General features: G+C 38.5%; 1 protein-coding gene across 1 annotated transcript in view; it reads left to right on the top strand.

Annotated features, from left to right (window-relative positions):
- COL6A5 (collagen type VI alpha 5 chain) overlaps positions 1–14,175 on the top strand; it is a 139,944-nt gene that overhangs the window by 105,524 nt on the left and 20,245 nt on the right. The window contains exon 37 of the mRNA XM_068988804.1: positions 12,180–12,869. Within this exon, the coding sequence (XP_068844905.1) occupies positions 12,180–12,869 (690 nt within the window). The remainder of the gene's footprint in view (positions 1–12,179; positions 12,870–14,175) is intronic.

The raw sequence follows: 14,175 nt of genomic DNA, 5'->3' as shown, positions 1-14,175 counted from the left end.
ATGTAGCTGTCCAGTTTTCCCAGCACCACTCATTGAAGAGATTATCTTTTCTCTATTGTGCATTCATTCTCGCCTCTTTTGTCATAGATAGGTTAACTGACCACAAGTGTGCAGACTTATTTGTGGGCTCTCTATTCTGCTTCATTGATCTATATGACTGTCTTTGTGCCAGTACCTTGCTGTTTTGATTACTGTAACTTTGTAGTATAGTCTGAAGTCTGTGAGCATGGTATCTCCAGCTTTGTTCTTTTTCTAGATTTCTTTGGCAATTCAAGGTCTTTTGTGGTTTGATATGAATTTTAGGACTATTCTAGTTCTGTGAAAAATGATTTTTAGACATAGGTAGCTAGAGATTCATTAAACATAGATAGAGATAGAGTTTCATTAAATCCATAGATTGCTTTGGATAGTACAGACATTTTAACAATATTAATTCTTCTAATTCATGAGCATGAGATATTTTCCATTTATTTGTATCATCTTTAATTTCCTTCATTTATCAACGTTTTATAGTTTTTCAGGATATAGATCTTTAACTTCCTTGGTTAAAGAGTTTACTTCTAGGTATTTTATTCTTTTTTATGTGATTTTAAACAGATTGTTTTCTTGTTTTCTCTTTCTGATAGTTCATTATTAGTGCATAGAAAAATAACGGATTTCTGTATATTAGTCTTGCATCATACAATTTTACTGAATTCATTTATCCTAATAGTTTTGGCAGAGAGTTTTCTATATATAGTATCATGTCATCTGCAAATTGTGACACTTCTACTTCTTCCCTTCCGATTTGGATTCCTTTTATTTCTTATTCTTATTCTTGAGATTTCTCTCACCGGGACTTTCAATACTATGTCGAATAGAAGCGTCAAGAGTGGGCATCACTGTCTTGTTCCTGGGGATTTAAAATAAAACCTTTCAGCTTTTCAACCTTTCATATGATGTTAGCTGTGGGTTTGTCACAAACGGGACAAACTTATGAAAAACATATCTTTTATTATGTAGAGATATGTTTCCTCCATATCCACATGTTTGTTTTGTTTTTAATTTATCTTTGCTAATTGAAGTCTAGAGATTTACAGTGTTGTATTAGTTTCAGGTGTACATCAAACTCATTCAGTTATATGTGTGTATGTGTTCTTTTTAGGATTGTTTTCCCATATAGGTTATTACAGAATATTGAGATAGCAACCTGGGCTGTGAAGTTGTTATCATGGCTGTATGTTGAATTTTGTCAGATGCTTTTTCTGCATCTGCTGAGGTGATCATGTGGTTTTTATCGTTCCCTTTGTTAATGTGGTGTGTCATACTGATAGATTTGTGGATATTGAGCCCTTCTTGCCTCCCTAGAATAAGTCCCACTTGATCATAGTGTCTGAGCCTTTTTGTGTATTATTGAATTAGGTTTGCTAATATTTTATTGAGGGTTTTGCATCTATATTCATCAGGGATATTGGCCTATAAGTTTCTTTTTTGTTGTGTCTTTGTCTGGTTTTGGTGTGAGCATAATGGTGGTCTTGTGGAATGGATTTGAGAGTGTACCCTTCTCCTCAATTTTCTGGAATAGTTGGAGAAGGATAGGTATTAGTACTTCTTTGTATGTTTGGTAGTATTCCCCCAAGAGGCTGATCAGTCCTGGGCTTTTGTTTGCTGGGAGTGTTTTTTAATTACTAATTCAGTTTTATGGCTAGTGACCAGTCCATTCAGACTGTGTATTTCTCCCTGATTCAGTATTGAAAAATTGCATGGTTCTAGAAACTTATCTATTTCTTCTAGGTTGTCTATTTTATGGACATGTAACTGATTTTAAAAAAATCATTGGAGTATAATTAATTTACAATGTGTGTTACCTTCTGCTGTACAGCAAAGTGAATGTTAATCATATACATATATCTGGCTTCCCAGATAGTGCTAGTGGTAAAGAACAGGAGACATAAAGAGACATGGTCTTGATTCCTGAGTCAGGAATGTCCCCTGGAGAAGGAAATGGCAACCTACTCCAGTATTCCTGCTGTGAGAATCCAATGGACAGAGGATCCTTGCCAGCCACAGTCTAGGGGGTCCAAAGAGCCAGACACAACTGAAGCAATGCAGCGTGCACACATCATACACATACATATATCCACTTTTTTCAGACCCTTTTCCCTTATCGGTCATTATAGAGTGTTGAATAGAGTTCCTTGTGCTATGCAGCATGTCCTTATTAGTTACCTGTTTAATAAATAGCAGTGTGTATGACATGGAACTGTTGATTGTGGTATCTCACAATGCTTTGTATCTCTGTGATGTCAGTTGTAATTTCTTTTTTTTTCATTTCTACCTCTTCCTCTTCCACCAGAACATTCATGAAATATTTTTTCTTATGTTTTAACTAAGTATGTCAATTGGCCTTTTTTTTTTTTTTAAAGTCAAAGCAGAGATTCTGGTAACAGAGCAGGCAATGATTAGCCAACTCCAGGGTTGTAAGCTCAAAAGGAAGGAAATGTCCATTTAACTAATATTCACAGATCCTGATACACTATTGCCAAGAGCTCTAGAAGAGGTTTTGTTGGTATTTTAGGGTTAAAGTATATTACATAGCATCTATTGCATAGACAAATATAATATCTATGCTTTGGTCTGCACTTCCAATTTTATATTTAGTAATTTGATCAAGAAATTGATATTGATAAAAAATTCCAAGAAGAAGTTGAAGCTAAGTTCCTGGTGGAGGATTGGAGATCCATACATGTCAAACACACTCCTAATATGTAAAATCCTGATTTATGACTATGAATGTATTGATAAAAGTCTGGTACATCAATGACACCTACTGACCTGGGGAGTTCATCTTTCAGTGTCATAACTTTTTGCCTTTTCATACTGTTCACGGGGTTCTCAAGGCAAGAATACTGAAGTGGTTTGCCATTTGCCTTCTCCAGTGGACCACGTTTTGTCAGAACTCTTCACCATGACCCGTCCATCTTGGGTGGCCCTACATGGCATGGTTCATAATGTCATTGAGTTAGACAAGGCTGTGGTCCATGTGATCAGTTTGATTGATTTCCTGTGATTGTGGTTTTCATTCTCTCTGCTCTCTGAGGGATAAGGATAAGAGGCTTATGGAAACTTCCTGATGGGAGAGACTGACTGTGGGGGAAAGTGGGTCTTGTTCTGATGGGCAGGGCCATGCTTAGTAAATCTTTAATCCAATTTTCTGTTGATGGGCAGGGCTGTGTTCCCTCCCTGTTGTCTGACCTGAGACCAAACTATGCATAACCTCAGATATGCAGATGACACCACCGTTACGGTAGAAAGCAAAGAGGAACCCAGGAGCCTCTTGATGAAAGTGAAAGAGGAGAGTGAAAAAGCTGGCTTAAAATTCAGCATTCAAAAAACTAAGATCGTGGCATCCAGTCCCATCACTTCATGGCAAATAGATGGGGAAACAATGGAAACAGTGAGAAAGTTTTTTTTTTGAAGGGGGGTTCCAAACTCAGTGCAGATGATGACTGCAGCCATGAAATGAAAAGGCACTTGCTCTTTGGAAGAAAAGCTATGACCAACCTAGATAGCATGTTAAAAAGCAGAGATATTACTTTGCCGACAAAGGTCCACGTAGTCAAAGCTATGGTTTTTCCAGTAGTCATGTACGGATGTGAGAGTTGGGCTATAAAAAAAGTTGAACACCAAAGAATTGATGCTTTTGAACCATGGTGTTGGAGAAGACTCTTGAGAGTCCCTTGGACTGCAAGGACATCCAATCGATCCATCCTAAAGGAAATCAATCCTGAATATTCATTGAAAGGACTGATGCTGAAGCTGAAATTCCAACACTTGGCCACCTGAAGTGAAGAACTGACTCATTTGAAAAGACCCTGATTCTGGGAAAGATTGAAGGCGGGAGGAGAGGGGACAACAGAGGATGAGATGGTTGGATGGCATCACCGACTCAATGGACATGTATTTGAGCAAGTTCTGGGAGTTGGTGATGAACAGGGAAGCCTGGTGTGCTACAGTCCATGGGGTCACAAAGAGTCAGACACAACTGAGCAACTGAACTGAACTGACATCAGTGACAGTTTTCATAGGAATATCTCAAACAAGATGATCAGTTCTCATCTGTTAGAATGCCCAAGGTGAAGTAACAGGAACTGGATTTACCTACCAATTCAAATAACAAAAAGGAATATATATGTTTATCAGTTCATTTTATATACATATATATGAAATGGAACAACAATTGTCAGGACACTGGACATCAGGAATAAAAGACAGTGATCCCTGCAAGATGAGAAGCAAATGAGATGCCCTACAATTGCTCCAGTTTACTGCCAAGGGTTTCCAGGCCATGGTACAGGAAAGGGAGTTCAGGTGGAGCCCAGTGTACTCCTTGAGATGAGCAGGCAAAGCTGAGAGCCTGGGGAGACCAAAGGATGAGAGTTCAAAGCACAGAGTACCAGAGAGGCATGAACTGTGCAGAGAAACACAGAGCTCTGCAGAGGATGCCTCTTTGTTATTCATCAGAGTGCTAATAGCACAGGAAATGTGAGGAAATGGCCCAACTGGGGAACATCCATCTAGAAAGGATTAGAGGATAATTTCCATTGCTCACAGGGTCAAGGATAGTGCCTTTTACCTTTAGAGAGATGGGAAAAACTCATAATTTATAAAGCACTAGGGAGAAACTTCAGAAAGGTCTTATTTCAGTAGGAGGAAATAATTAGCCTTAAATTAAGTACCACTCTGGACATACTTAACAAATCATAATACCAATGCCCAAAAGGATCAAACTGTTTCCAAGTAGCTTAACTGCCTCCCCAAACAAAGTATATGAACATTTATAGGAATGTAAAAGTATCCCATATCCAAAAAAAGCAAATTTCATAATGTCTGGCATAAAAAGCAGAAAAAACATATAATCAAAGCACAATCACTCAAAACCAAATCAGAACTAACAAAGACGTTAAAAATTAGCAAATATACTAAAAGTTATTATAACTAAATTCTATATATTAAAAAGTTAAGTAGAAACATAGAAAAGGTAAAAAAAAATTTAAATACATTTGTAGAGATGAAAGCGACAGTGTGTAGGATGAACAATACACTGGATGGGATTAATAAGAAATTAGATTTGATAGAAGAGAAAACTAGTGACCTTGAATATGTAGCAATATAAATTATTCAAAATAAAACTCAAAGACAAAAATGATTTAAAAAAATGAGAAGACCCTCAGTGGGTTTCAATACCCTCTCTCAATAAGTGGCCAAGACATGGACAGAAAATCAGCAGGAAGAATATCATAGGCTTGAAGAACACTATCAATTAATTTGACCTAATTTATATTAACAGAACACTGCACACCATAATAGCAAATGCAAATCCTTTTCTTTTTTAAGGATAAAAATTTTCTGGAATTTTTTAAAAATTAATTTTTGTTGAAGTACAGTTGCTTTACGCACTGCTCTGTGCTGACCTAAATGGAAAGGAAATCCAAAAAAAAAGAGGAGATATATATGTATATATACATAGCTGATTCACTTTGCTGTGCAGCAGAAACTAACACAACTATAAAGCAACTATTTTCCAATAAAACTTAATAGTAAAAAACTCCAGAAATACACATTGTTTTCAAGTACGTATGAAACATTTACCAAGATAGACCACATTCTGTATCATAAAAATATTCTCAAAACTTTAAAGGATTCAAGTCATTCCAAATATATTCTCTGACCTAAGCAGAATTAAACTGAAATCAGTTCAGTCGCTCAGTCATGTCTGACTCTTTGCGACCCCATGAATTGCAGCACGCCAGGCCTCCCTGTTCATCACCATCTCCCGGAGTTCACTCAGACTCACGTCCATCGAGTCCATGATGCCATCCAGCCATTTTCATCCTCAGTTGTCCCCTTCTCCTCCTGCCCCCAATCCCTCCAGGCATCAGAGGCTTTTCCAATGAGTCAACTCTTCGCATGAGGTGGCCAAAGTACTGGAGTTTCAGCTTTAGCATCATTCCCTCCAAAGAAATCCCAGGGTTGATCTCCTTAAGAATGGACTGGTTGGATCTCCTTACAGTCCAAGGGACTCTCAAGAGTCTTCTCCAACACCACAGCTCAAAAGTATCAATTCTTTGGTGCTCAGCCTTCTTCACAGACCAAGTCTCACATCCATACATGACCACAGGAAAAACGATAGCCTTGACTAGACGGACCTTAGTCAGCAAAGTAATGTCTCTGCTTTTGAATATGCTATCTAGGTTGGTCATAACTTTTCTTCCAAGGAGTAAGCGTCTTTTAATTTCATGACTGCAATCACCATCTGCAGTGATCTTGGAGCCCCCCAAAATAAAGTCTGACACCATTTCCACTGTTTCCCCATCTATTTCCCATGAAGTGATGGGACCGGATGCCATGATCTTCGTTTTCTGAATGTTGAGCTTTAAGCCAACTTTTTCACTCTCCTCTTTCACTTTCATCAAGAGGCTCTTTAGCTCCTCTTCACTTTCTGCCATAAGGGTGGTGTCATCTGCATATCTGAGGTGATTGATATTTATCCTGGCAATCTTGATTCCAGCTTGTGTTTCTTCTGGTCCAGTGTTTCTCATGATGTACTCTGCATAGAAGTTAAATAAGCAGGGTGACAATATACAGCCTTGACGGACTCCTTTTCCTATTTGGAACCAGTCTGTTGTTCCATGTCCAGTTCTAACTGTTGCTTCCTGACCTGCATACAGATTTCTCAAGAGGCAGGTTAGGTGGTCTGGTATTCCCATCTCTTTCAGAATTGTCCACAGGTTATTGTGATCCACACAGTCAAAGGCTTTCAAATAGTCAATCAAGCAGAAATAGATGTTTTTCTGGAACTCTCTTGCTTTTTCCATGATCCAGCGGATGTTGGCAATTTGATCTCTGGTTCCTCTCCCTTTTCTAAAACCAGCTTGAACATCAGGGAGTTCACGGTTCACGTATTGCTGAAGCCTGGCTTGGAGAATTTTGAGTATTACTTTACTAGCATGTGAGATGAGTGCAATTGTGCGGTAGTTTGAGCATTCTTTTGCATTGCCTTTCTTTGGGATTGGAATGAAAACTGACCTTTTCCAGCCCTGTGGCCACTGCTGAGTTTTCCAAATTTGTTGGCATATTGAGTGCAGCACTTTCACAGCATCATCTTTCAGGATTTGAAACAGCTTAACTGGAATTCCATCACCTCTGCTAGCTTTGTTCGTAGTGATGCTTTCTAAGGCCCACTTGACTTCACATTCCAAGGTGTCTGGCTCTAGATTAGTGATCACATCATAATGATTATCTGATGATTATCTCTATACAGTCAACAAAAACAAGACCAGGATCTGACTGTGGCTCAGATCATGAACTCCTTATTACCAAATTCAGACTTAAATTGAAGAAAGTAGGGAAAACCTCTAGACCTTTCAGGTATGACCTAAATCAAATCCCTTATGATTATACAGTGGAAGTGAGAAATAGATTGAAGGGCCTAGATCTGATAGATAGAGTGCCTGATGAACTATGGAATGAGGTACATGACATTGTACAGAAGACAGGGATCAAGACCCTCCCCATGGAAAAGAAATGCAAAAAAGCAAAATAGCTGTCTGGGGAGGCCTTACAAATAGCTGTGAAAAGAAGAGAGGCAAAAAGCAAAGGAGGAAAAGAAAGATATAAGCATCTGAATGCAGAGTTCCAAAGAATAGCAAGAAGAGATAAGAAAGCCTTCTTCAGCAATCATTGCAAAGAAATAGAGGAAAACAGCAGAATGGGAAAGACTAGAGATTTCTTCAAGAAAATTAGAGATACCAAGGGAACATTTCATGCAAAGATGGGCTCAATAAAGGACAGAAATGGTATGGACCTAACAGAAGCAGAAGATATTAAGAAGAGGTGACAAGAATACATGGAAGAACTGTACAAAAAAGATCTTCATGACCCAGATAATCATGATGATGTGATCAGTAATCTAGAGCCAGACATCTTGGAAAGTGAAGTCAAGTGGGCCTTGGAAAGCATCAATATGAACAAATTGAAATCAGTAACAGGGTAATCTTTAAAAAAAAATCCCAATGTATTTGGAAACCAAGAAAGCCCTTCTAAATAACCCATGGTCAAAGAAGAAATCAAAGGGGAAATTAGCAAGTATTTTGAAAGTAATGAAAATAGTAATCACCATATATCAGAATTTGTGAGATTCCACTAAAGCAGTACTTTGGAGATCTTCAGTTCAGCTCAGTTCAGTCGCTCAGTCGTGTCCGACTCTCTGCGACCCCATGAATCACAGCACGCCAGACCTCCCTGTCCATTACCAACTCCCAGAGTTCACTCAGACTCATGTCCATTGAGTCAGTGATGCCATCCAGTCATGTCATCCTCTCTCATCCCCGTCTCGTCCTGCCCCCAATCCCTCCCAGCATCAGAGGCTTTTCCAGTGAGTCAACTCTTCGCATGAGGTGGCCAAAGTCAGCTTTAGCATCATTCCTTCCAAAGAAATCCCAGGGTTGATCTCCTTCAGAATGGACTGGTTGGATCTCCTTGCAGTCCAAGGGACTCTCAAGAGTCTTCTCCAACACCACAGTTCAAAAGCATCAGTTCTTCGGTGCTCAGCCTCCTTCACAGTCCAGCTCTCACATCCATACATGACTACTGGAAAAACCATAGCCTTGACTGCTGCTGCTGCTGCTAAGTCGCTTCAGTCGTGTTCGACTCTGTGCGACCCCAGAGACGGCAGCCCACCAGGCTCCCCCTTCCCTGGGATTCTCCAGGCAAGAACACTGGAGTGTGTTGCCATTTCCTTCTCCAATCCATGAAGGTGAATAGCGAAAGTGAAGTCGCTCAGTCATGTCTGACTGTTCACGACCCCATGGACTGCAGCCTACCAGGCTCCTCCGTCCATGGGATTTTACAGGCAAGAGTACTGGAGTGGGGTGCCATTGTCTTCTAGACAGACCTTAGTCGGAAAGGTAATATCTCTGCTTTTGAATAGGCTATCTAGGTTGGTCATAAGTTTTCTTCCAAGGAGTAAGCGTCTTTTAATTGGAGATCTTGCCTAGCATTAAATGCCTATACTGGTAAAGAAGAAAGATTTCAAATCACTGACATCAATTTTCATTTTGAGAAACCAGAAAAAGAGGAACAAGTTAAACAAGGTAAGGAGAAATAAGGAATAATAAAATTCAAACAGAAGTCAATGAAATAGAAAAGATAAAATAAACAAAATCAAAGAGTTTTTTCTATTTTTTTTTCTATAAGAGCAATTAAATGGGTCAAACTCACCGGTGAAAATGAAAAAACAAATCACCAGCATCAGGAATGCGAAGAGACATATTCTACGGATATTAAAAGCATAGTCAGGGAACATTGTCAGCAGTTTTTGCTTATGTGTGTGTGTACTCAGGCTTCCCCATTGGTGCTACTGGTAAAGAACCTGCCAGCCAGTGCAGATAGGAGACACGGCTTCCATCCCTGGGTCAAGACGATCCCCTGGAGGAAGGCATGGCTACCCACTCCAGTATTCTTGCCTGGTGAACCCCATGGGTATAGGAGCCTGGGCGGCTACAGTCCATAGTGTCACAAAGAGTTGAACACAACTGAAGTGACTTAGCATGCATGCTCCTGTGTGTGCTCAGCCACTCAATCATGTCCAACTCTTCTGTGACCCCAAGGACTGTAGATTTTAACTATTAATTAGACATTTTGGGTGAAATAGACAAATTACTTGCAGTACACAAATTACCAAAGCTCACTCAGGGAAAAGTAACCTAGATATTTATTCCTAAACCTATTAATGAAAATTGAATTCATAGTTCAAAACTTTCCATAAGGAAAACTCCAGGCCAAGATGACTTCACTAATGAATTCAACAAAACATTTAAGGAAGAAATAGTATCAATTCTACACAAACTCTCCCAGAATATTAAAGAGAAAGGAACTCATTCTTTGAAGCCAAAACCACACAAAGACATTACATGAAAAGGAAACTATAGACCAACATTCCTTGTAAACATGGATGCAAAAATTCTAAACAAAACTTTAGCAAATCAAATCCAACAATGTTAGATTAATTGTGGCAATCATTATACATGTATACTTATATCAAAACATTGAATACTTTGTTATTAATTTTTCCATTCAATTTTTAAAGTTTTTATTAAAATAGAGTTGATTCACAATGTTGTATTGGTTTCAGGTTTACAGCAGAGTGATTCAGTTATAATACATATATTCATGTGTGTATATATATACATTCTTTAAAAAATTCTTTTCCAGATAGGTTATGACAAACTATTGAGTATAGGTCCATATGTTATATGACAGGCCCTTGTTGCATAGTAGTGTGTATATACGAATCCCAAACTCTTAATTTACCCTCCCCACATTTTCTCTTTGGTAACCATGTTCTTTTTCTGCATCTGTGAGTCTATTTCTGTTTTGTAAATAAATTCATATGTATCATATTTTTGATTCTGCATATAAGCAGTATCGTAAGATGTTTGTCTTTCTGGGTCTGGGTTACTTCATTTTGTGTGATAATCTCTAAATGAAGTACCCATCCCTGTTGCTGCAAAGGGCATTATTTCCTTCTTTCTTATGGCTGAGTAATATTCTATTGTGTATATATACCACATTTTCTTTATCCGTTCATCTGTCAATGGACACAGTTTGCTTGCAAGTCTTGGCTATTGTAAATAGTCCTGCTATGAATATTAGGGTGCATGTATCCTTTCAAATAATAGTTTATTTCAGATATATGTTCCAGAGAAGGGTTACTGGGTCAAATGGTAACTCTATTTTTAGTTTTTTAAGGAACATCCATACTGTTCTCCATAATGGCTATGTGAATTTATATTCTCACCAACAATTAAGACGGTTCCTTTTTCTTCACACCCTGTCCATCATTTATTATTTGTAGAGTTTTTGATGAACATTGTGCACCTTAAACACATACAAATTTTATTTATCAGAAATAATCCTATAATAGATAAAAAAGATAGTATGGAGTTGGCCCTAGGAATGCAGAAATCATTGTGCATTTGAAAGTCATCTGATGACACTTGCCCTGTTAACAACATCACTCATGATATTGTTTTTCTGTAGTCTATTTCAATATTAAACTTCTGTGGCATTTGTAAAGGTTAATCAATTAATTTGTGAGGTTGTTATGAGGATCAAGTTAAGTAATAGATACAAAGCCTTAATAATGGGCCAAGCACGATTGGACAGCAATACATTTTTGCCAGTTAGAAATCTACTTCTTTCTTGATTAGATTCACAAACACATCTATTTCATAGGAAAAAAAAAAAAAAAAAGAACATTGATCATGTCTTTCCTATATTTCTGAGCTGGCATTTCCTGTTGTGGCCTCACCAAACAGCCATTGTCCCCATGATTTTGGACATGATTTCATGACCCTTTAGAGATACTTGAAGTGCTGGCCTCCAACAAGATAAGAAGTTAGCATTAAAGTGTAAATTGAGGCACTATTTCCTTCATTGAGAAAGTCTTGCTACAATAATAATAAAATCAATGAAATAATCTGTGTGCTCTGTGAGGTAGTTGACTTACTTACATCATGGTGCAACTTACATCTTGTCACAGGCCAGTAAACTGTTTGTGGATTGGCACTTTGACTACCAAGGTCTTAGAGTATGTCGTGTCTTACACAGAAGTTGGATTCTGAAGTCAGCATTTATACTTGCTCTCATTACATCATACTATGGCACATATTTTAAACATGTATATAAGGATGTCATCAATAAATGTGACTTTGACATATTTGCTTTTCTCTTGGGGTCATTGTGTATAATGAAATCTCATGCAATATGTACTCTAAATTTTGCAGCTAAAAAATAGTTTTAGTTACAACTAAAGTAGTAAAAATAGCTGTATGTTTCTTACCTTGCTCATATGAAAATAGCAGGAGGATCAATCAATCCTTTGACAAAGATCAGAGATGGGGTAAGTTTCTTCACATGTGACAATATCTGTTGAATGATAATGGCTCTCCACACATTGTGTAGAGATGAACTTAGAGAATGTATCTGAGAACAAGTGCTTATATTGACTAGTAACATCTACCATGGGTATGGGGATGATGTGTGATAATACCACATACTAAGTATTGCCATCCTTGGCTAGGAATTCCAAGTTTATCCTCCTACTAAAAACAGTGACTTGGGTTATTCTGTTGCAGGACATGAAAACCTTGGCAGAAAAGAAGAACCAGGTCTTACTTATGAAAGTAGAGATGCCTCTCTTCAAGAATATTACATGGATGTGACTTTTCTCATAGATGCTTCCAAAAGAATAGGAAGTGATGAGTTTAAGGAAGTGAAAGCTTTTATAACCTCAGTGCTTGATTATTTTCATCTGGCCCCAGATCCGCTGACCTCCACCTTAGGGGACAGAATAGCAGTCCTGACCTACTCTCCTCCAGGCTATATGCCCAACACAGAAAACTGCCCTGTCTACCTAGAATTTGATTTGGTCACTTATAACGATATACACCAAATGAAGCATCATCTCCAAGACTCCCTTCAGCAGCTCAATGGAGATGTTTTTATAGGCCATGCCCTCCAGTGGACACTTGACAATGTCTTTGTAGGAACTCCCAACCTGAGGAAAAACAAAGTTATCTTTGTTATATCTGCTGGTGAAACCAACCCTTTAGACAGGGAAGTCTTAAGAAATGTGTCTCTGAGAGCCAAGTGTCAGGGCTACTCCATATTTGTGTTTTCTTTTGGTCCTATACACAATGACAAGGAGTTAGAAGAATTAGCCAGCCACCCACTGGATCATCACTTAGTCCAGCTTGGCCGAATCCACAAGCCAGATTTGAACTATATCATCAAATTTGTCAAGCCATTTGTTCATTCAATCAGACGTAAGTCATTAAAGTTTTCTTTTCTGTTGCTTTTGCAATAGATATCTCTGTGTACAATCCACCAGTAACATGATTCTCATTTTTGTCAAGAGCGGTGGAGTCTTAGGTGTGAGTAGGAGGCGATGAGAAAACCACAGAGAAAACCCCAGGTCCTAGTGACCTTGAACTCTGCTGTCTCACTGTCAAGAAACTAATAAGTGTCTTTTAACCCTAACCTGTGAGGGCTTATTATGTGTCAAGTCTTTTAAAGGATTGGATCATTTAATCCTCGTAATGGCCCTCAAAGGAGAGTAGTAATATCCCCATTTTACAAGTGAGAAAACTGAGGTTCAGAGACATTAAATCAGTTGCTCAAATGCTCACAGTTAATAGTTAGCAAATGCTAGACTCAATCCTATGCATTCTGACCCAAAGTTGTGCTCTTGTCCATTAAGCTATAGTTTAATTACTAAAGCCTTAATGAAATTATTACAGTGACATCACTTTAATAAGTCATACTCCACTTGCACCACCTTCCACCTGCTCCAAGGACTTCTCTTTTACCTTGTCACTGTAAGCCAACTTTGGTTCTGGCTTGAATTATTAAGAGCCAGGGGCATGAATCTCTTGTAGAGCCTCTGTCTCAGACAGCTGGCTCAGGCACAGCCAGGCACAGGGTTTGAGGATATCTTTGCATAGTAGGATTTGAGAGAGGCTTCCCAGTCTCTGTCCATGTGCCATAATTCCAGACATGGTTACAGTAGCAAACCTAAGAGCTGTAGCATCAAGCCAGTCCTGGCCAGTGCTGGGAATTAGGAGTGCAGCAGAGACCACACTGAACATTTAGCTACACTAAACTTGTAGCTCCCACAAGTTTAGTGGGAAATCACAGGGATACAGATTTTTCTGGTGTTCATAAAGCCCACGGCTCACAGAACCCTCAGAAATCTTGGCATTTAGGATTTATATTTAGTGGCAAGCTTGTCATTTGCAAAAAAAAAAAAAAAAAGCCTTCTTCCAACCTCAAGATAAATAAGGCAGATAATTTCAATAGTTAATGCTGTCTTCCAGAAAGTCCTCCTTTCAGAAGGAGAGAAACAGATGATAGAAGGGGTTAAGAGTTATCCTTGAATTATATCACAAGCCTGTAACACAGAGAGCATAATTTTTGACTGAATCACTGCTACATCTTGCTGACTTTGCCAACGAGGTTTTGCAAAGTCAGAAGGTGCATACTTTGCTGAGTCTCTTATAAAATTAATTTGCTCTTGGAAACACCCCCAACTACAGGAAAAGATGAACTGACTTTGGGTGATAGAATATGGAA

This window comes from Capricornis sumatraensis, chromosome 1 (assembly GCF_032405125.1).
Source record: "Capricornis sumatraensis isolate serow.1 chromosome 1, serow.2, whole genome shotgun sequence".
Lineage (NCBI taxonomy): Eukaryota > Metazoa > Chordata > Mammalia > Artiodactyla > Bovidae > Capricornis > Capricornis sumatraensis.
The sequence above is the reverse complement of the archived record's forward strand: the minus strand, read 5'-3'. Positions and strand labels throughout refer to the sequence as shown.